Source organism: Nematolebias whitei, chromosome 8 (genome assembly GCF_014905685.2).
Source record: "Nematolebias whitei isolate Nwh7 chromosome 8, NemWhi1, whole genome shotgun sequence".
Taxonomy (NCBI): Eukaryota; Metazoa; Chordata; class Actinopteri; order Cyprinodontiformes; family Rivulidae; genus Nematolebias; species Nematolebias whitei.
This window is the reverse complement of record NC_056505.1, coordinates 44,773,321-44,796,099: the sequence shown is the minus strand read 5'-3', so window position 1 is coordinate 44,796,099 and position 22,779 is coordinate 44,773,321. Positions and strand designations below refer to the sequence as shown.

Below are 22,779 nucleotides of genomic sequence, written 5' to 3'. Positions count from 1 at the left end.
AGAAACGTTTTGTCTTTCATCCGAAAGACTTCCTCAGTCTGAGGTGCTGTATTCAGCTCAGTCTTATAAATAGCACCTTCTCAGAGTGGATCAACCAGTTTTGCTGCTGACAACCAAAACCAGCCGCTCACATGATCAAGAAGAACCATCAGCCTAACGATGGATCATTAGCACACTGATGGCTGTTTACTATTCACAGAGGGCTGAGTGATACTAGCAAATAACAGCATTGTAAGAGGGGGACAGTTGAACACGGAGGCCTCCACCCCTGTTTAATGATGGACGATTTCTCTTCACAAAGATGGCCTCCTTTACTCATCCCTTTAGTTGTCAAGGAAAAATCAACACAACAACTCAGACTTTTCAGCCTATTCACCTGTTCCCCTCATTGGTTCGGAGATTCATGGAGAAAAGACACAATAATCAGTCGAAGAGATTAAAGTTAAAAAGTATTACCAACATTTATTAAAGCTTTCAGCTGAAAGGAGATGCTCTTAACCCAATCCAACAGAGATACAGCAAAACAGCAAAAACCCAAGATGCTTCTGACCGGAGCTTCAGCTTCTTCTGTATTTATGCACAAATGCTCCACCCAGAGACGTTTCACAACATTCTTTCAGTTCTTTGTCTAAACCAGTTCAAACTGATGTCTTCATTTCCTGGAAGTCCTTTTATGGAGTTGTTTTATCATTTTCTTCTTCCGTTCCAGTTTATTGGTGATCTTGTTATCAGGTGGGACACATACCAGTAGCTCTCTGTTAGTTCGTGTCCTGTACACAACAAACTCAAATACATTCTCTGACTTAGTTCAGTCTGTACTTGTTGATACCAAAAGACAAGCAGATCCAAAAGTCAAGCAGATACAAATAAAAGACAAGATACAGTTGTGATATATCGAGCAATACAGCACAGCAGATAAGAGCGTTTTTACAGTTGGCAGCTCAGAACACCACATACAGAACACCATGGACTTTGTGGATAAAGTGAGGGATGTCATCATGGAGACTAATGAAACGATGGTCTCTTTTGATGTCACATCACTCTTTACGTGCATTCCTGTTGATGATGCAGTAGAGGTGGTCAGTTTAAGATTAAAATCAGACACCACTCTGAGCAGCAGGACAACACTTTACACAGAACAACTGTGTCAACTCTTGAAACTGTGCCTGCAGTCAACCTACTTCACATATGGGGAGCAATATAATAGGTAGAAACATGGGTGTGCTATGGGGTCTCCAGTTTCTCCTATTGTTACCAACCTGTACATGAAGGCGGTAGCAAAGGGAGCCATGACGTCCTTTTCAGGGACACCACCAAGTCATTGGTTCAGGTATGTTGATGACACCTGGGTTAAAATCAAATCTCAGGAAGTCCAACATTTTCCTGACCATATCAACTCTGTGGAAAAATACATCAAGTTCAATTCAATTCAGTTTATTTATATAGCGCCAAGTCACAACAAAGTTGTCTCAGGGCACTTTACAGGAACATTCACATACATAAAAGCCAATTGGTAAAGTTCTCTATCTAAGGAATCCAGCAGACAAGTTGAATCTTGGCTTAATTGCAGTCTCCCATCCTGAGCAAGCACAATGACAACAGTGGAAAGGAAAAACTCTCTTTTAAAAGGCAGAAACCTCCAGCAGATCCAGGCTCAGGACAAGCGGCCTTCTGCTTTGACCGGCTGGTTTGAGAGGACAGGAAGGAGAGACAGACGAGCATAGAATGGTAGGTCCAGGTGTATCTGAAAGACAAAAAAAACACATGTTAAGGATAGAAAAAACAATTACAAATACAAAACAGGTTGAGCAGAGTAAGTAAAGACAGAAGTAGAGTGAAAATTGTGGTCAGTTTGTCATCCAGCAGTCTAAGCCTATAGCAGCATAACTAAGGGACATCTCAGGAAACCCAAGCCGACCCTAACTATAGGAAAAGCAAAAAGGAAAGTCTTAAGCCTAGTTTTAAAACTGGATAATGTGTCAACCTCATGGATGGAGGTTGGAAGTTGGTTCCACAAGAGAGGAGCCTGATAACTGAAAGATCTACTTCCCATTCTGTTTTTGTAAATTCTAGGAACCACAAGTAAACCTGCATTCTGAGAGCGAAGTGCTCTCTTAGGAAAATATGGAACAATAAGATCTGTAATATAAGATGGAGCCAGGTTGTTGAGAGCTTTGTAGGTTAGAAGTAAGATTTTGAATTACATTCTGGTCTTGACAGGGAGCCACTGGAGAGAAGCTAAAACTGGAGAAATATGATCTCTCCTACTAACTCCAGTTAAGACTCTGGCAGCAGCATTTTGGATCAACTGAAGACGTTTTAAGGAAGTATTTGGACATCCAGATAATAAACCATTGCAATAGTCCAGTCTAGGCATGACAAATGCATGAACCAGTTTTTCTGCATCATTTTTAGATAAGATGTTTCTAATTTTAGTGATATTACGCAGGTGGAAGAAGGCAGTTCTAGTAACGTTTTTAATGTGGGGGATAAAAGATGTGTCCTGATCAAAAATAACACCAAGATTTTTAACATTAGAGCTGGAGGACAGATTAATGCCATCTAAGGAGGGATAAAGACTGAAAAATTAGTTCCTAAGGTGCTCAGGTCCAAAAACTAAAACCTCAGACTTGTCTTTGTTCAACTGGAGAAATTTAAGGGTCATCCAGGTTTTTATGTCTTTAAGACATGCTTGTAGTGTAAGTAGCTGATTGGATTCATTGGGTTTAATGGAAAAATATAATTGTGTGTCATCAGCATAAAAATGAAAATTTATCCCATGCTGTTTAATAATTTTACCCAGTGGAAGCATATATAAAGTAAAGAGTATTGGCCCAAGCACTGGGCCCTGAGGAACTCCATGACTAACTTTGGTGTATGAAGAAGATTTATTATTTACATTTACAAACTGGAATCTATCAGATAGATATGATTTAAACCATTTTCTCTAGAATTTTTTAGATGAAAGTTAGATTAGATATAGGTCTATAGTTGGCCAGAATTTCTGAATCAAGGTCAGACTTCTTAAGTAAAGGCTTAATTACAGCAACCTTAAAGCGCTGTGGTACATAACCATTCATTAAAGACAAATTAAGTACATCCAAAATGTGGACATTAATTGGGGGAAATACCTCTTTAAACAGTCTTGTTATGATGGGATCTGGCAGACATATGGATGGTTTGGATGAGGTTATTTTTGACAATTCAGAGAGCTCAACAGAAACAAAACTGTCCAACCATAAATCATACTCTAGTGAAATTTTTAAAGTTGCCTCATTTGACAGGGAACTAGAGGTAGTAGAAGGAAGGGTGGTTTGAATTTTCTCTCTAATTGAAATAATTTTATTTATAAAGAATCTCATGAAGTCATCACTACTTATAGTTGTGGGGATACATGGTTCAACAGAAATGGGACTTTTAATTAGTCTAGCAATAGTACTAAACCAAAACCTAGGGTTATTTTTATTCTCCTCTATTAAAGATGAGTAATATGAAGTATGAAGCAACTAAAAAACATGAACACATAACCCCTGTCCTGGCTTCTCTCCACTGGCTTCCTGTCCACTTCCGAATTGATTTTAAGATTTTATTGCTTGTTTTTAAAGTCTTAAAAGGTCTGGCCCCGTCATATTTATGTGATCTCATTAACATTTACACTCCAGTAAGAGCACTCCGGGCTACCAACCAGTTCCTCTTAGATGTCCCCAGATCCAAACTGAAATCCAGAGGTGATCGGGCTTTTGCGGTTGCTGCTCCAAAACTGTGGAACAGTTTACCTGAGAATTTAAAGACCGCTCAGACTGTTGAGACTTTTAAATCTTTGCTCAAGACTCATCTGTATTCCTTGGCATTTCATCCACGCAGAGTCTGAGAACAAGTTGAGCTGATTTTATTGTTGTTATGTGTTGTTTTTATTGTCAACTTATGTTTTTGAATGGCACTAGATGCATTTTTACTCTTTTTTAAATTTTTTAATCTGTCTTAACTGTAAAGCACTTTGGTCAGCTTTTGTTGTTTTTATGTGCTATATAAATAAATTGACATTGACAAATTGACATTGAAGTTCTAGCTTTATGGAGAGCTTTTTTATATGTTAGCAGACTATCTTTCCAAGTTAAATAAAATTCTTCAACATTAGTAGAGCGCCATTTTCTCTCCTGGTTTCTAGATGCCTGCTTTAAAAGTACGTAACTCAGAATTGAACCAAGGAGCCAGTTTCCTCTACACGAGAAGATGTAAAAAATGGCAGGATGGCTTTCTTGGACTGTGAGGTCTCAGTCTCTGATGGAGGACATTTGCAAACTGAGGTGTACCGCAAACCCACCTACACAGACCAGTATTTGCAGTTTGTCTCCCATCACCCTTTGGAGCACAAGTTAGGAGTTAGAACGTTGTACCACATAGCAGACAGCGTCCCCACTAACTCAGGAGCCAGGCAGAAGGAGAAATCCCACACAAGACATGCTCTCAATGTGGATATCCTAACTGGGCCTTGATGAAAGCAGAGAAGAAACCCAAACAGGGCTCCTGTCAGTCATCAGGTGAAAAGGAGGAACCCAGACCAGTGGTCATTCTGTATGTTGAGAGAGTATCAGAGAAACTAAGACGTTTATTTTCTAAACGCAATGTCCCAGTGGCTTTTAAACCCCAAAATACATTATGGCAAAGACTGATTCATCCCAAAGATCCAGTTCCCCGGCACAAACAGAGTAGTATTGTGTGTGCTGTTCAGTGTCAGGAGGGCTGTGATAAGTCTTGCATCGGGGAAACTAAACAGCCACTGGCCAAAAGGATGGACCAGCACAGAAGATCAACATCATCAGGCCAGAACTCTGTGGTCTACACTCATCTCTAGGCCAGTGGTCACTCTTTCAGGGATGAAGATGTTCACATCCTGGATAGAGAGGAACAATGGTTTGAGAGAGGAGTAAAGGAGGCCATCTTTGTGAAAAGAAATCGTCCATCGTTAAACAGGGGTGGAGGCCTCCGGGTTCAACTGTCCCCCTCTTACAATGCTGTTATTGCTAGTATCACTCAGCCCTCTGTGAATAGTAAACAGCCATCAGTGTGCTAATGATCCATCGTTAGGCTGATGGTCCTTCTTGATCATGTGAGCAGCTGGTTTTGGTTGTCAGCAGCAAAACTGGTTGATCCACTCTGAGAAGGTGCTATTTATAAGACTGAGCTGAATACTGTCCAATAATGTCCAAGATGGCCGCGCTCAGAGCAGTTGCAGCTTCACAGGCTCCCGGTACCATCCCAGTTTTTAGAAGTTTTGATATTGACTCTGTGCCTGACTCCGCGCGATTTATGCGTGTGAACTATAGCCGAACCGAACTGATGAGAATAGGAGCGGATTTGCCACGAAATATAGCAGAAATCAGCAACAAACTCAAAGCTACGCTCGGCAGAATGCAGATCTTAAAGTCATCTACCTGGAAGCTGCAGCAGAGGCGTTCCAGCGGGCAGAAGAGGAAGCGCTGCTCCCGGCTTAAGAGGAGAGGATGCCGGGCGGGGGTTATGGTGAGGCTACGAGCTAACGCTAAAGCCGGTAAACTCCCCATGCCGTCTCTCTTTCTGTCGAACGTCCGCTCGTTGGACAACAAGGTGGATTTACTTCGTCTGAGAGCGGGCGCCTCAGAAGAGATGAAGAAGTGTGCGGTGCTTTGCCTCACGGAAACGTGGATTACAAGTTGTATTGTGAAATTCTTTATCAAAGGTTCGTGAACGATCAGCACAGATATTCAGACAATGGGAAAAAATAACACACACACAGACTGTAACTTGCTAGAATAATATTTGTCATTTATTAATCTGCCACAAGAAAAACAGCCAAGCAAAAAAAAAGAAGTCATGTACACTCGTACACTCTTAACACACAAATTGATATGAGTATCTCTCACCGTGACAAAATGATCGGGAAGCCTTTCGATCCAATGACAGAACTCAATCACACGATCTGGCACCGCGCGCTGGTCCAGAACAAGACTTCTAACTCTCTGTGTCTGATACATTTCTTATAAAGGCTTCCCTGATCGCGTGAGAGCAGATCAAAGCAAGTTTTGATGATTGCCAGGAGAACAGATTTAATTAAATCTGTTTTTCCTTCATCAAAGCAGTCTGTGCAACAGAGCGATGGTTTCATAAACATGTCCTTCAAAACCTGGGTCACTGTAACCTTAAGATTGGGCCCAATCTTCTGGCTAGAGCATCCCCAGAGAACTTTAATTACTCCAAAACACATCTGCAGCACAGGCCTGACTAAAAAGCAGATAAGAAGCATCAAAAGTGAGTATAAGTTTTAATTGACATAAAAGCATTAAAAAGTATTAAAAAGTAACACACACAAAATGTATATGTTTGAATAGGCATAAAGGCAACTTAACACCATATAAAACATTTTTTATATCACAAGTGAAACGCCGGACTCAGTCTTCCAGCTGGATGACAGACTTTTTTTTCGAGCGGACCGCTGCAGCGAGCTAACGGGGAAATCACGGGGGGGCGGAGTGTGCATTTACGTGAGTAAAAGTTGGTGCACGAACTGTACTGTTGTAAATAGCTCATGCTCGAAGGCTTTAGAGCAAATAACAGTGAAATGTCTGCACATTATCTACCCCGCGAGTTCACAGTGACTTTTATCACAGTTGTTTACATTCCTCCGGACGCTAATGCTAATGAATCACTGCAGGAGCTTCATGATATCATCAGCTCGCTGCAGAACAAACACCCCGAGGCTCTTTACGTTGTAGCCGGAGACTTTAACCACGTGAATCTAAAGGACTGTCTCCCAAGCTTTAATCAGCATGTGACGATTCCGACACGTGGAGACCACACGCTGGACCGTGTTTACACGAACGTAAAAGATGCATACAAAGCCGAACCCCGCCCCCACCTAGGACTGTCAGACCACATCTCAATCTTCCTGGCTCCTGCTTACATGCCCCCGCTGAGACGCTCCAGACCGGTACAAAAGAAAGTTAAATGTTGGATCCAGGACAGTGGCCCCATACTGAGAGATTGTTTTGATCGAACAGACTGGCAGGTTTTCAGAGAAGCTGCTGAAAATGGAGGTTCGCTTGATCTTGACCAATACACATCCTCAGTACTGGGTTATATTAGTACATGTACTGACACCGTCTCCACTATCAGAAATGTTAAAAGCTACCCAAACAGAAAACCTTGGCTGAATGCAGAGGTGCGTACCCTGCTGGAAGCCAGGAACACTGCCTTCAGGTCTGGAAACTCAGAGGAGCTGAGTAGGACAAGAAAAGAGCTGGTTGCTGGTATTAAGAGGGCCAAGGCCACATATGCACAGAGGGTCGAGGGTCAATTCATCTCACAGGACCCTCGGAGCATGTGGAGGGGCATTAAGTGCATAACAGATTATAAAGGAAGGAGCGAACAATGTCCCAAAGACCCATCTCTGCCTGATGCCCTCAACAAGTTCTATGCACGCTTTGAAGACCCGAACAGACCACCCAGCACCAGACTCACCTCGCCACCGGATGAAGAGCATCTCAGCGTGACCTCAGCAGAAGTAAGGAGTACTTTCAGGAGGATTAATCCGCACAAAGCAACTGGCCCAGACAACATCCCCGGAAAAGTGTTGAAGGAATGTGCTGATCAGCTCTGTGAGGTGCTGGCAGACATCTTTAACACCTCACTTACCCTGGAGACAGTTCCCACCTGCCTGAAGACTGCCACCATCATCCCAGTCCCAAAAAGCTCTACAGTGACTGGTCTGAATGACTATCGGCCAGTGGCCCTCACCCCGATAGTCGCTAAATGCTTCGAAAAACTGGTCATGACTCACATCAAAACAACCATCAACATCAACGAGGACCCTCATCAGTACGCATACCGTGAGAACCGATCAACAGAGGATGCCATCTCCTCTGTGGTCCACACTGCGCTCAACCACCTGGAGCAGAAAAACTCTTACGTCCGTATGCTCTTTGTAGACTTCACATCCGCCTTCAACACCATGATCCCCCAAACCCTGATGGACAAACTATCCACACTAGGACTAAGCCCCTCCATCTGCAACTGGGTACTAGACTTTTTAACAAACAGACCACAGTTAGTGAGGATCCACAACCTCTCCTCCTCCACCATAACCCTCAGCACTGGCTCTCCTCAGGGATGTGTGTTGAGCCCCCTTCTGTTTACTCTGCTCACATATGATTGTGTAGCTACCCATCCAGGCTGTCACATTGTAAAGTTTGCAGATGATACAGCGGTGGTGGGATGCATCACAAACAATGATGAGTCCAGCTACAGGCAGGAGGTGGAACACCTGGAGAGCTGGTGCAGAGAGAATAACCTTCACATCAATGTGAAGAAGACAAAGGAGATGATTGTGGACTTCAGAAGGAACAAAAACACCTACACCCCCTGAACATAAGAGGATCTGCGGTGGAAGTGGTCTCCAGCTACAAGTACTTGGGTGTACACATGAATGACAACCTCAGCTGGAGCAACAACACCACCAGCCTGATCAAGAAAGCTCATCAGAGACTCTACTTCCTCAGACGGCTGAGGCGAGCTGGTCTGGGAAGCTCAGTCCTCACCTCCTTCTACAGGTGTGCAGTGGAGAGCATCCTGTGCTCGAGCATCAATGTGTGGCATGGAGGCTGCACAGCTGCAGAAAGAAAAGCTTTGCAGAGAGTGGTGAAGGCTGCACAGAAGTCTGTTGGAGTCAGTCTCCCCACCACCACAGACAGTTACACCTCTAGAGGCAGGAAGAGGGCCACCTGCATCATGAAGGACCCCACTCACCCAGCACACACACTTTTTGCCCCACTCCCCTCAGGAAGGAGGTTAAGGAGCATTAAGTGTAGAACCACTAGACTGAGGAACAGCTTCTACCCTGAGGCTGTTAGACTCATGAATCTCTAACTAGAATAATCACTGTGAAAAACCATATCATGTTGCTGCTGATCTGTTTCATGTTGCTGCTGATCTGTTTCAATGTTGATGTGTTCATGCGTGCACATCTGCTCACAGACTCATGTTCATGTTTGTGCTGATGTTCAATGTTTTATGTTATGAGTGCTTAGTGTATATTTAGTTGATGTTTTTCTTAGTTCATATCTTAGATGTTATTACTGTTTTTCTTATACATTTTATTGTTGGATGTAACTGGGACCCTGCGTACATAATTTCGCTCCACCACATGTACCACATGAGGTGCGAATGACAATAAAGAAACTCTGACTCTGACTCTGACTGACTCTGAATACAGCTCCTCAGACTGAGGAAGTCTTTCGGATGAGAGACGAAACGTTTGTACATTTTTTTGTTCTTTTTTCTTTGTTTTGTTTTTTTTGAATGTCCAGAGGACCAGATTTAACTTTTTTAGATTTTTCTACCACGATTATTGAGCATGCATCAGGAAATAATGATGTAATATATTACGGTATATTAAACAGCAGCCTCAACATGAGTCTGTTGTGAGCAGATGTGTGTGAATATAGCAGCTTAAAGGCAAGAAATCAGCAGCATGGATAAAGTGACATGTCTCCAATAAGCTCAGTTACTCAAAATTATTCTGATAATTAATAGCAAGTTTTTAAATCTGATTGTCTGTAAAAAGTGTCCGTTTTATATGGTTGACAATTTTGTATTCATTGTGCAGCAAATTTCACATATTGGCGACTGCCAAACAAACTGTTCCACTGAGGACACCATATCCACTGCACTCCACTTGACCTTGGAACACCTGGAAAATAAGAATGCATTTGTCCGGATGCTGTTTGTGGATTTTAGCTCAGCATTCAACACTATAATCCCACAGCATCTGACCAACAAATTGGGCCAACTTGGACTGCCAACTTGGACTGCCCACTCCCCTGCAAAACTGGATACTGGACTTTTTAACAGACAGGCCTCAATTTTTACAGGGAGGAAACATCAGGTCAGACACAATTATGCTGTATACAGACTCTCCTCAGGGATGTGTTCTCAGCCCCCAACTTTACACCTTGATGACCAACGGTTGTTGTGCCAAGAACAACGCAAATCACATCATTAAGTTTGTGGATGATACAACAATGCTGGGTCTCATCCAGGACAATGAAGAAATGTACTACAGAGAGGAGGTGAAACTTTTTGTAGAATGGTGTAGCAACAACAACCTGCTTTTGAATGTGAGGAAAACCAAAGATCTGGTGATTGACTTCAGGAAGTCACAGGATGTACACTCCGCTGTACATCCAGAACACTGCTGTACAGATAGTCCCACACACCAAGTTCCTGGGGGTACACGTAAATGATACTCTCACCTGGTCACTGCACACCAACTCCACTGTCGAAAAGGCCCACCAGCGCCTGTACTTTCTGCGCAGGCTAAAGAGAGCACATCTCAGCCCATCAATCCTTACCACCTTCTACAGAGGCACTGTTGAGAGTTTGCTTACCAGCAGCATCTCTCTGTGGTATGAGAGCAGCAGAGCCTCGGATAGAAAGGCACTGGGGAGAGTGGTGAGGTCAGCTGAAAAGATTATTGGGGTCACGCTGCCACCCATTGGGGACCTGGCAAAACAGCGCTACCTGTTGAGGGCAACAAGAATCGCCAGGGACCCCTCTCACCCCCGTCATGGACTGTTCTCTTGTACCCTCAGGCAGAAGATACCGCATCCTGTCATGCATAACAGCAAGGCTCCGTGACAGCTTATATCCAATCGCCATTAGACTTTTGAATCACTCGAAATAATCCAAAACTATTATTATATTGATTGTTTGCACATATTATCCCTGATACATTTCTTGCACAAATTGCAAAAGTTTGCACTTATATGTATACAGACTCCCCTTTTTTTAATCTGTTTTTTATTCTATTTTATTCTCTCTATATATATATATATTTTTTATTCTTCATTTATACTCTTTTTTTTTTTAATAGTTTATCCAGCTGGTTCATGTTTGTGACCAATTTGCAACGTAATCTCGTTCTGCAGTGCATCTCTGATGTTATGTTGAATGACAATAAAGATAATCTAATCTGAATCTAATCTGAGTCGCTGAGTAGGGGAAATTGTTGATGCGCCTGCTGTTCAAGACTTAAATCCAAGCTGCAGTTAAGACTCCTTTATTGATGTCAAGGTCTTCATATTCCAAGGCAAAACATCCGGGAATTATAGACGCTATATCCCAGAACAGTTTACAAAACGGATTTACAGGTTCCAGCAGAGATCAAAGGTAGTAGTTCAAAGCGTAAAGCGTAACTCAAGGACCCATTGAATAAACCCTGGACGGTTACGCATCGATTTTCCTCCATGTTTTTAGTTGGCGTACTTTCCGGTGTATAAGCCACTACTTTTTTCACAGGCTTTGAACTCTTCAGCTTATATAATGCTACAGCTAATTTATGGATATGGTTGGGTTTTTTTTGGATGGGCTAACGAGCCTCCTGCCACCAAAAACATTTTCCTGGTCACACCCAGGCACTGACATATCTGCCCAATATACGTCTCTTGGTGGGTGGATCCTTGTGACTTTGTTTTACTGTTTAACATACAGACAGATTGGAGGAGGGGGGATTCTCCTCTTCCCGTTCTCTCCTCCCCTTCTCGTTTCATTGGTTTGACTGTGATCTGTTAAGTAATTTCATTGGTCAGATTTTTTTTACCTTTATTTATACAGGTAGTCTCATCAATACACGTCTCTGTTGTGGGGGTGGGTTCTTGTAACTGAATGAGACTATTGTGGTTGACTGTCGGTCGCATGACCTCAGGGAAGAATTATGGGTAAAATTTATGTTCATTGTTAATCATTTTAGTTAGCATTGTTCTGTAAGTCATTAGTCTGTTCTTGTTGGCCTTGTTTATGTGTTCATCATGTGTTAGTTTGTGTTAGTCCATTCAGTAGAGTAACCATGAGCGAGGGAGGTGGTTTTCATGAAGACCTGTGGGTTCACTCTGTCTGTGTGGTGAACAGGAAGATAAAGTCTAAACACCATCTGGCTGTTGATTCTTGATCTACAACAAGAGCTGTACATCTCTCAGTAGCTGTGTGCTCACACTCATGTTACAACATTAACACGCGGCTTATATATCACCATATCCTGGTCTGAGTGGTCGCGGTCAGCAGCTCCCCGGCTTCTCTGCAGTCTCGTAACATCAAACTAACCCGATCTGGACCTGACAAAAAAGTTCAGTCCTTTTTCAAAGTGACTTTGTCGCTCAGCGGATGCAGAGAACCATATGGGAACCGACCGGGACTTGGACCAGGACTACCTCCAGCCTCATCGGTAAATCTGAGTTCTGCTTGCCGGCCCAGGTGGCCTCTCGGGTGGGGAGGCATTGCTCAGAGCTCCAGTGTTTTTCCCTGAAGCTCATCTGGTCTTTTTTTTCCATCTGGATCCCTCTTGTGAGGTTTTGTGCTGGCTCTCGAGAGCCCCTTATCCGCAGGTCCTGGTCGGGTCAGGCCAAATTTGGCTTTATTAGGCCGGTACCGGTAGGGCTGGGCATACCATATCGTTCACGATAATACAGATAAAAAAAAAAAAAGCTTGCCTGGGAAATTAAATATCATGATATGCTAATTTGATGATGTAAGTACGTCAGTGTTTGCCCTGCCCCATTAACAGAACTGAGCACGCCGAACTACAAAACCGAACTGCACACCCCCACATTCACCTATCATACTGGTAACGCTAATTAGCTGCTCACAATATTAGCTAGCTAAAATGTTAAAAACAAATAACGCGTGGCTAAGCTGTGTTTCTCCATCCAGTTCTAAACTGCGGGTACAGACAGTGACAGCTCAACTGTCTCTCCCTTCCCCCCACTAGCGCAGCTCAGCTTTTTTCTCTCCCCCCACCCTGCTCTGGGCTGCCGGTGCAGGCGCAGCTTGGCTGGGTACCCCCCACTCTAAACTACTGGTACAAACACGCGCAGGTCAGCTGTGGCTCTTGAGTTCCACAGTCCATGGACCAAGAACAGAGTCAGGTGATCAAAGACAGAGCATCAGAGAAATTAATTATTCCTGCAGGAACAGAGGAAGCTGAAACACCACAAGCTTCAGGGTCAGCTGATCACCTTGTTTTAAGTTCTATTTCGTATAGGCTTTGCCATTTAAGGCCCTCTCTAGTGGGTTTTATCCCGTCTTGAAAAGCATCGCACTGAAAAGTTTAGTCCACGCCCACCTGTTGTGTGGGCCCCACCCGGTCCGCATAAATTACGTTAAGAGCGGGTAATCGGCTCCCATTTTTCTTCAGCAAGCAATTAGCACTGACCTTCAAGCAACGAGATGTCCAGCACCAACACCATTCGCCTGTGTCCGTCCTGCAAGACCAGCTACTTGCTGAGCTTTGACCGGCACGACACCTGCGAAGGATGCCTGGGTCCCCACCACGCCGCCCTCGCCTCCTCCTGCTACTTCTGTGACCTCCTCCTCCCGGAGGAGAGGCAGAGGCGAGCAGCCTTGTTCAAGGCTAACGTCGAGGAATGCCTCTCCGTGGCGGGGGACTGTTCGCTGGACGATGCCATCGACTTTTTTGACGCCTGCTCTTGGAGCGAATCAGATGGTTCCTCTGGGACAGTTGGCATCAGCAGCAGCCCTGTTGCTCACTCCCTCCCGGAGAGCGTAGTGTCGGAATGAGGGGGGCCGAGCGGATGCTTACCCCCCGGGCCTTTCCGCCTCAACGGCCACACCGCTCCCAGCCGTCGATGCCCTCCTTTCGGAGCTGCCCGGCATAATCCGGGAGGCTGCTGACACGAAGGGACTTTCCGTCCCTCTCCTCCCCCTGCCCAGATCAGATGATCTAGCAGGAAGGTTTGGCTCCACCCCGGCTCACCGTCCTGATCCCATCTGGCCTCGTTTCCCAGCAGTGACGTCCTACTGGAACGAGGCTGCAGCCGGACTGGTAAATTGAGAGCGCCCGTCTGCACATTCGCTCCCATCACCAGAGTCGAGGGGTTTACCGAGCGGAACTTTCCTTCGGTACCCTCCCTGGAGCCGAGCCTGGCGGAAGCTTTCGGAGCGAAGTTGTCCAGGTTGGACCAGCGTCCTGTTCCTCCGGGGAAGCATGACCAGACGGTGGCTTTGCTCTCCAATCAAGCTCTCCAGTGTGCGTTCCAGGCGGCCGCAGCAAACGATAACGTGGCGCTGTTGGCGTACAGCGTTTCAAAGAGGCTGGAGGACACAGACCTGCCTGAGGAGACGGAAGAGCTCCCTCTGCAAGGCGTCTGACATCATCCTCAACCTGTGCGCCTCCTCTGTTGTCTGCCTGTCTCGCATCGCAGCCTGGATTACGATGATCCAGAGGTCCACCTGGCTCTGTCACTCCCCCTCCCTGCCGGAGAAACTGCAAAAGAACCTGATGGAAGGCCCCATCACGACGGACACGTTGTTCGGGACCAATTTCAAGGCCATGCTGAAAAAGTCAGAGGAGGTGTCAGAGACTGTGCATCATCTGATCTAGCCGCACCCCTCATCCCGCCCCCCGGCCAGCTGGAAGGATCGTCGTGGCCAAAGGCAACAACAGAGACGTTCCACAGCTGCAGCAGCGTCCTCCTGCTCCGCTCTGCCGCCAGCCCCTCCCATCAGAGAACAGCCCTTCTCATCCCGACAATCAGCGGTGCAGCGTTTCCCCAGAGACCACCACCAGGTGTCGCCCTGGATCAACAAACCGCATGGCTCACGCGGAAGAAGATTCAAGAAATGATTCCTTGGGGGGGATGTGTGTGCGCACAATGATATGAGTTTTGAAATAAAACATGAACATCATTCAAAGATTAAAGTGTCTGATTTCAGCCTGTCAGTTTGAATGATCTCACAGCGGCTTCTCTTCACACATCCTCCACACAAAACAAGCCGGTGTCTTCAAAACCGGTTTTTAAAAATCACCATAGCTCAAAGGAACACACAAAACGCTCGCGTGACACAGCAGCCAAAAGTGAATGTTTTCAGCAGACCAAGTCCAGTGGGAAACCTCGCTCTCAGCCTGGGCTGCGCGCTGCCTCCTCTCTCCGCAGCGGTGTCAAACGCCCGCTCCCGCAGCGCCGGCAGTTTTCACCCAAACAACGTCGCGTTGATGAGGGCGCGCACGCCGGCTCACATCAGCGTGAATGAGAGCCCGCAGCCTGAGCGTGGCACAGAAGCCCTTTCGTGAAAGCCTCCCCTTGGGTCGCGCGGAGCACACCTCCGCGACATATGACGGCGGTGGAGGCTGTAAACTGGTTGACGTCCGTAAGAAACATGACTCGTCACAAAAACGCATGCTCACTGCCCGAGCGTTACGCGGAGTCGCAGCGGACGTGCTCTCTAGACAGATGGATGAGCCGTCTTATAAGCAGGGGTTACACACTTCATTTCGCAGCTCAACCTCCCCCCCTTTCTGAGGAATTTTAGAGATGGTTCTGTCATCCCCAGACCAGATCTCGTCCCTACACGCAGAAGTTCAGGAACTTCTGGTAAAATATGTAATTTCCAGGGTTCCCGACGGAGAGGAAAACACAGGGTTTTACTCATGTTACTTTCTGGTCCCAAAATGGACTGGAGGGATGAGGCCCATTTTGGATTTGTCGATTTTCAACAAGGCAATCATGGAGAGACAGTTTCACATATTGACAACCAGACAGCTGTTAGACAACATTTAGCAAAACGATTGGTTTTTCTCCATCAATCTGAAAGACACCTACTTTCACATCCCGATCATCCCAAAGCACAGAAAGTTCCTGCGCTTCTCCTTTCAAGGGATTCAGTATCAGTGCAAAAGGCTGCTGTTCGGTTATTCCCTCACGCCTCGTACATTCTCAAAGTGTGTGGAGACGGCTCTACAGTCGCTACACAGAGCAGGGATGAGAATTTTGTTTTACCTGGACGATCTGTTGCTGCAGACCCGTTCCAGACAGGAGGCAGCAGCGCAGGCCCAGGTACTGACGTCACACCTGTTAAATCTGGGCTTCGCCATAAATTGGGAAAAAAGCTCGATTCTCCCGGCCCAGACAATTGTTTATCTGGGAGTGGAGCTAAACTCGATCACCATGAGGGCTCGTTTATCACAGATGAGAACCGAAACACTAAAAGACCAGCTCCGCCACGTAAGGCCTGGCAGAGTGGTAACAGCCATTTTCGTCATGAAGCTGTTAGGAATGATGTCAGCTCACACGGTGGTTCCACTGGGCTTACTCCACATGCGACGCCTCCAGAGATGGTTTGCTCGTCTGCATGTGGATCCGGTGAGGCAGAAGAGATGGATGATTGTTGTGCCCCCCTCCGTGAGCACAGACCTCCAACACTGGGGAAACCCCCGTTCTGTCAGAGGGAATCCCTGTCAGCAGACCTATGTCACATGTCTCAGTATTCACAGACGCGTCCCTGTCAGGTTGGGGGGGAACATGCCTATCCCAAGCTGTAGGGGCGCTGTGGCCACCTCACACAACAGCTCATATAAATTTTCTGGAATGTCGCACAGTTTTGAATGTGATCCAACATTTTGCTTCTGTACTACGGAATCAACATGCGTTTATTCACACAGACAACGTTACTGCGGCATACATAAACTGGCAGGGGGGTGTGCGCAGCCCAAATGTTACACATTGCGAGATGGTTGCTGTGTTGGGCACACCAAAATCTGCTCTCCATCAGAGCAGTGTACATCCCCGGTGTTCTGAACAGAGGGGCGGATGTGATGTCCAGGGGCGGTCCGCATCACAGGGACTGGAGCCTCAACCCCGACCTGATGGCTCAGACGTGGCAGAAATTTGGCAAAGCGGCTGTGGGCCTGTTTGCAACACAAGAGAATGCTCAGTGCCAACTATGGTTCTCTTAGCCCGTGGGACGAATCACCGCTAGGGGTGGACGCGTTTGCTCACAGCCCATGGCCCAAAATGCTTCTTTACGCGTTTCCCCCACCCCCTCTGATATTATGGTTTCTGAACCGAGTTCAGGAGGAGGGATTGACAGCCCTCCTAGTGGCTCCCGAGCAAGTGAACGCCCCATGGTTCCCAATTCTACGATGCCTGTTATCGGGGCGCCCGTGGAAACTGTCATGGAGGGAGGACGCTCTCCTCCAGGCGGGAGGAGCGATCAGGAGCTACCCAGAAATAGGCCAGCACCTTTGGGTCTGGCTGCTGAACGGATCCGTTTGGAGAGGATGGGTCTCTCCGAAGATGTAGTGCACACGATCCAGGATTCACGTGCTGCTTCTACCACAGCGCTGTACACATCAAAGTGGACAGCTTTTCAGCGCTGGTGTATGGAGAAAGGTGTAGAGGCCACTTCATGTCCACTAGGTGGCGTGCTGTCCTTTCTGCAGTAGCTGATAGACAGAAATCTGGTGTTCAACATGATTAAAATGTACGCTGCAGCCGTCTCTTCCTGTCACGAAGGTTTCGGGGACAGAACTGCTTTTAATCATCCTTTAATCAGAAAAAAATAGACTAGTGGCAGCTTAGAGCGGGGGGAGGGAGAGACATTTGAATTGTCTGTACCTACAGTTTAGAGCTGGATGGAAAGACAGCTGAGCCGTGCGTTGTTTTTTAGCTTTTTAGCTAGCTAGTATTGCGCACAGCTAATTAGCGTCACACCAGTACCGACAGGTGGAGGGGGGTGCGAATTTCGATGAGGTTGTTCGGCGCGCTCTGTTCTGTTAAGGGGGTGGGGCGTCCTGACGTATTATGTCATGAAATTAGCATATCATGATTAGGGATGCACTGATCCACTTTTTAAACTTCCGATCTGATCCCGATACCTAAGTCTGAATATCGGCCGATACCGATCCAGTTCCAATTTCATCATCATCATAGATTTTATATGAGGTTGTAATAATCTCCTCTCAAGTACAATTTGTACAAATATATGCATGCATGTCCAAAAAGGCAACTTTAGGTAAGTTTTACTAATTTTGGATAAGTTTTAAAGTTAGAATTAAATTCTGCTAACACAGAACATGTTTCTTTTTATTCCTAGCTTTAAAGTGGATATTAAAGTGATTAATTTTAAGTGATTGTTTAAAGTAATTTTATATTTTTTAAATAAGGGGCAGATATAAGAATTTTACTTCTTTCTGCACTCTTTTCATTCAATGTTTTCTTTTTCATGATTAAAAAAAATTATTTTAAATGAGTGAATTAAATTAAATAAAATGTTAAATGGCTTCAAACACCTGCTAAGTTCATGGCATAAACCAACAGACATGTTCCCGTTTTTAGTATTTTACATCACTTTATAATGTAGCTGTTTTTGTTTTTAATATAATTTTCAAATCATGTGTTTTTTTTATGATTATCTACTGTTGTACTGATAAATATCTCGTGGAGGGTAAACTATATCTTGGCTGCAAGTATCAAGCTGTGAAAGCCTTCGTTTTCTACAACCGATAGGGGTTGGTCATGAATCATGATGAAGTTTAACAACTTTTTGGTAAACTTTTGAGCTCTGTGGTTTCAGCGATGTCTTCTTCTTGTTCAATCCGAAGCAGGCAGCCTGATTTGGGGCAGCCGCGCTCAGTCTGTCCCTCTTCAGAGACGGGCAGACTGAGCGCGGCAGATTGGACGCGGCTGGCTGGGGTCGAGTCGCCTCTTTCCGGTTGAGCAAAGAGCAGCGCCCCGCTGAAGCCACAGAGCTCGAATGTCCAACGTAAAACTAACTTTACCGCGGTTTATTGTGGTGCTATGGCTCTGCAGACATTGCTCGATGCTGTCTTATTTTGTGGTGTTTCTAGTGTAAAATACTTCCACACAGCGGACATGTTTTGATGAAAAGTTGGTTAGCTGTTAGCCACAGTGCTGCTAACTTCTCACGTTGTAGCTGGCTGCAAACTATGAACTGGATTTCCTGAATGTGAGGCGGGTCTTATTACTCTGGGTTCATGAGACACGCCTCCGTTCAGGAAATCCATTCCATAGTTTGAAGCCAACATGCATCATGGATCGGAAATATTGGGAGGTGGATCGGAAAAATCCGATACGTAAATTATGCTGTAATCGGAGGCCGATACCGATACTGGATCGGATCGACCCCATCCCTAATCATGACATCATTTTTTTGCCCGGGCAAGCTTTTTTTACCTGTATAATCGTGAACGATATGATATGGCCCAGCCCTAGCAAGGATGTATATTTGAAATGAAAATGATTAATACAAATAAAAAAAAATATATAGTTTTATGTATACAGTTTAGCAATCTTGTCTGTGGTCAAAGTTCAGAATCATGCGTAGACCACTCCCATCTCTTCACCGCCACGACTACAAGCTAGTTTTACCTCCCAGAGGGGAAAATGGAAGAAAAACGTAAGAAAACACATTTGCACAGTAACTGGAAGGAAAAGGTCTTTCACAGTGTTGAAAGACAAGCGTGTCTGTGTCTCATTAGTGAGCTGTGGTGACAGCCAAACACAATGTGGAGCAACACTTAATCAGCTAACATGCTAGCTTCATTGCTAACTAGCCCCCTGGTGGCTCACAACAGACAGAAGAATGTCAGAGTTAAAGGCTGCTTTGAGCAGGTAGATGGTTTTCATGAGGCATTTTCAGGTGTGGAGCTCTTGAAAGAAGCAACGATGAAATATGTGAAAAATAATTTATTAAAAAGAGTAAAAGATGAGTTGATTAGTCAAAATTTTATATGTACAGCACTTTGTTTCAGCTGTGGTTGTTTTAAAGGGCTTTATAAATAAAGTATTATTATTATTATTATTAAAAATGTTGAAGATCTAAGGATCAATACTAATGTCACATGATTCATTTAAAAATGTCACTTTTTTATTATATTACATTATTGATATTTTGTATCTGTAAGAGTTAAGTTTTTCTGAAACGTTACAAATACAGCAGTTAGTGCAAACAGGGCTTGATTGGAAGATTTTATTCTTAGTAGGTTCTTAAAAAATGCTACAGATTTGTCAATAGTAAAAATAAAATTTTGAATGAATGTTACAAATGTGTTCATTCCTACAAAACAGTTAATGAAATATTTATAAAATACACTGAATTTCAAATGTTACAGATTGAGTTTAACATAAAATAAATGATGTTTTATGTTTATATCAGTTAATAAGTCATCCATTATGCCCCCTTGTTTAGGACTGGAACCCATCTCAGCTGCTTTTGAGTGAAGGCAGGGAACACCCAGGACATGTCTCCAGTCCATCACAGAGACAGACAAAGAGACTAACAACCATCCACACTCTCAGTCACAGCTAAGAACAATTTACAGTCGCACAGAAGAACTAAAATAGGGATTCAAACTGAGGACTCAAGTTCTCGATTGAGAATTCTAATCACTAATTATCAATAATAATTGATAATATTTACCATGCTTACTGATAATCACTGTGGGGAGTTTTTAATAATACAGATCAGATCAGATGTGATCAGGCAGTCATATATTAATGTGTGTAAATGTATTATTATTAATACTGTAATTAAAGGTGAGCCGTGCAAATTTGTTTGGATCGAACAAGTAGCTCTTCGTGTCTCTCGGTCGCACTGAAGTAGCTCTCAGTCTCAAAAAGGTTGGTGACCCCTGCACTAAAGCATTAGCCATCTTGTTCCACCGTTGATGCTGGGACTGTGTCTTTAGCGATATGATAAGCTGCCGATTAATTAATGTTGCACCCTCACTGTTCTTCTCATAATGCACAGCATGGTTAAATGAGTTTTCACCCATGGTTTGTTTCAGGGAAGGAGTCTGAAAACACAGTCGGAGCTGCAGCTTATAACTTAAATTATAGCGCTGTTTTAAATAGTGAAAAAGATTTGTAGTTCCAACCTTTTGTCGGGACTTGTTTTCGGCACTGTCTACTGAAAACATTTTTCTGCTGCTCATCTGACACTTTAAGTCAAGTCAACTTTATTTATAGAACACATTTAAAACAGAACCTGTTATCAAATTGCTTAACAACATCAATGGGAGTAAAATTAATGAGAAAAAATACAATACACTAATAATAACTGAAGAATGAATAAAAAGCATTTAAAATATAGGATCACAGAACAAAAAACACTAAATCAATTTACACTGTGTGAAATGCCTGCGAGAACAGATGTGTTTTTAGCAGAGATTTGAAGTGAGGAAGGGAGGTGGCCAGCCTAATGTTGGGGGACAGGTTGTTCCAGAGTTTGGGGCCCATGACTGAAAATACCCGATCTCCTCTGAGCTTCAGTCTCGTCTTCAGTCTTCACTCTTTCAATCCAAACAATCTCCGAAGTAACAGCCATTGTTTTTCTTTTTGGTCAGCTGATAAGCTGCTCTTCTTATCTTCCGTGTTTACTTGTGTTAAACGCTAGCCCACCTGGAGAAGCAGGAGGGGGAGCACATGCGGCTGAGGGGATGTGTATTTGTATTCAAGGACGGAAAAGGAGGGGGCATGTGGGGAAAAAAGAGGACAGCAGGCGGATTTTCAAGTACAGTAGCACTATATCATTTATATCGACATAGTCTCATCTTATATCGCAAATGAAATTATCTATATTTTTAAAATATTGATATATCGCCCAGCCCTACTATACATACATTTACAGTAAATTTGCATATGCTGATGGGGGAAAAAATGGAAAAAGGTGGAACACATGCAGAAACCCTGCTGCAGACAATGTGAAAGATACCAGCCAGAGATTATTTTCAAGACATTAAAGGACACTCTTGCTGGTTAAAAACCGTTTTGTCACCACATTTTTTTTTTTATCAGGAAGGAAAGTCTATAATTCATGAATTTTTTAGATATATATGGATGAATTAAAGTTCTCCATCGCTGCAATGGATTTCTGTCATCTGTAAAAATTAAGAGGGGGAAAAAAGTGTGTGTTTTGTGGTCCTGGTAAATCCATCCACACTAATGATGATACAGAAATTAAACTGATGGTGCTTTCAACCAATAAAGAGAACCTGAGCTACAGTTTGAGCTAATCAGAACAGAGTAGGACGGGGCCTGCTGTCTGGTTCACGGTGAGGCCATGTGTGAGCTGCAGAGAAACTGCAGGTGAAGCCGGGGTGCTTGGTTCTGTTGACAGGGCGGGGCACCCACCCTGTATAATGGTCTGGGGAAACACTAATACAAACATATGTACGTACGTGTGTGTGTTTATAATAGTTATCACGTGTGTGCGCAGTTTTCCCCTAGACAACTTCCCATGGCAGGGCGCTCTTAAGTTTTTTAGCTTGCACACCTGTTTTGCAAGCTGCTAGCTTAGCATTACGTTAGTGCCAACAGGTGGGAGAGGGGTCTGCGCGTTTCGGTAGGCAGGGCGCCCTGCTTGTATAATGGTAGGGGAAACACTGGTGTGTGTGTGTGTTTATAACTAATTCTTCTCTCTCTAAACTTGAAATTAATTAGACTTATAAAGAGCACCTGGAAGGCCAGAAGCACAAGAAGAAGGAAGCTGCTCTGAAGGTTTCTCAGAGCAGCACCAGCAGTGGTGGAAGTGCAGGAGTGTTGGCCCGCAGCGCTCAGAACCAGCTCCGCTGTGAACTCTGTGATGTTTCATGTACTGGCGCTGACGCATACGCTGCTCATATCCGAGGAGCCAAGCACCAAAAGGTATGGGTTTGAGAGGATCTATTGAAACTGTAAATTCCTAATTGTACTTGGGTTTTAGTTTTTTCTCTGTTGTGTGTTTGTGTTCGAGTGTGAAAAGTTTTTGCATGATAGAAATTAGTTTGTTTTATATTCCATGTTAAACAGTTGTTACTGTAAAAATCTGTTTATCTGCCAAAGTATTTTTGCCACATTTAAGACTGAAAAACCTAAAGATTATTCTAGCTGCACTGGGTTTCCTCAGTTGCTTTGTGTCGTGCCATCAGCCATATAGAGTTGAGGTTTTCCATCC

The 22,779-nt window shown here is 44.4% G+C and overlaps 1 protein-coding gene across 1 annotated transcript in view; it reads left to right on the top strand.

Moving 5' to 3' along the window:
• Positions 1 to 22,502, top strand: part of LOC119413700 (zinc finger RNA-binding protein) — a 36,053-nt gene extending 13,551 nt beyond the window's left edge. Inside the window, exon 6 of the mRNA XM_037680755.1 lies at positions 22,287 to 22,502. Within this exon, the coding sequence (XP_037536683.1) occupies positions 22,287 to 22,502 (216 nt within the window). The remainder of the gene's footprint in view (positions 1 to 22,286) is intronic.
• Positions 22,503 to 22,779: the final 277 nt, after the last annotated feature.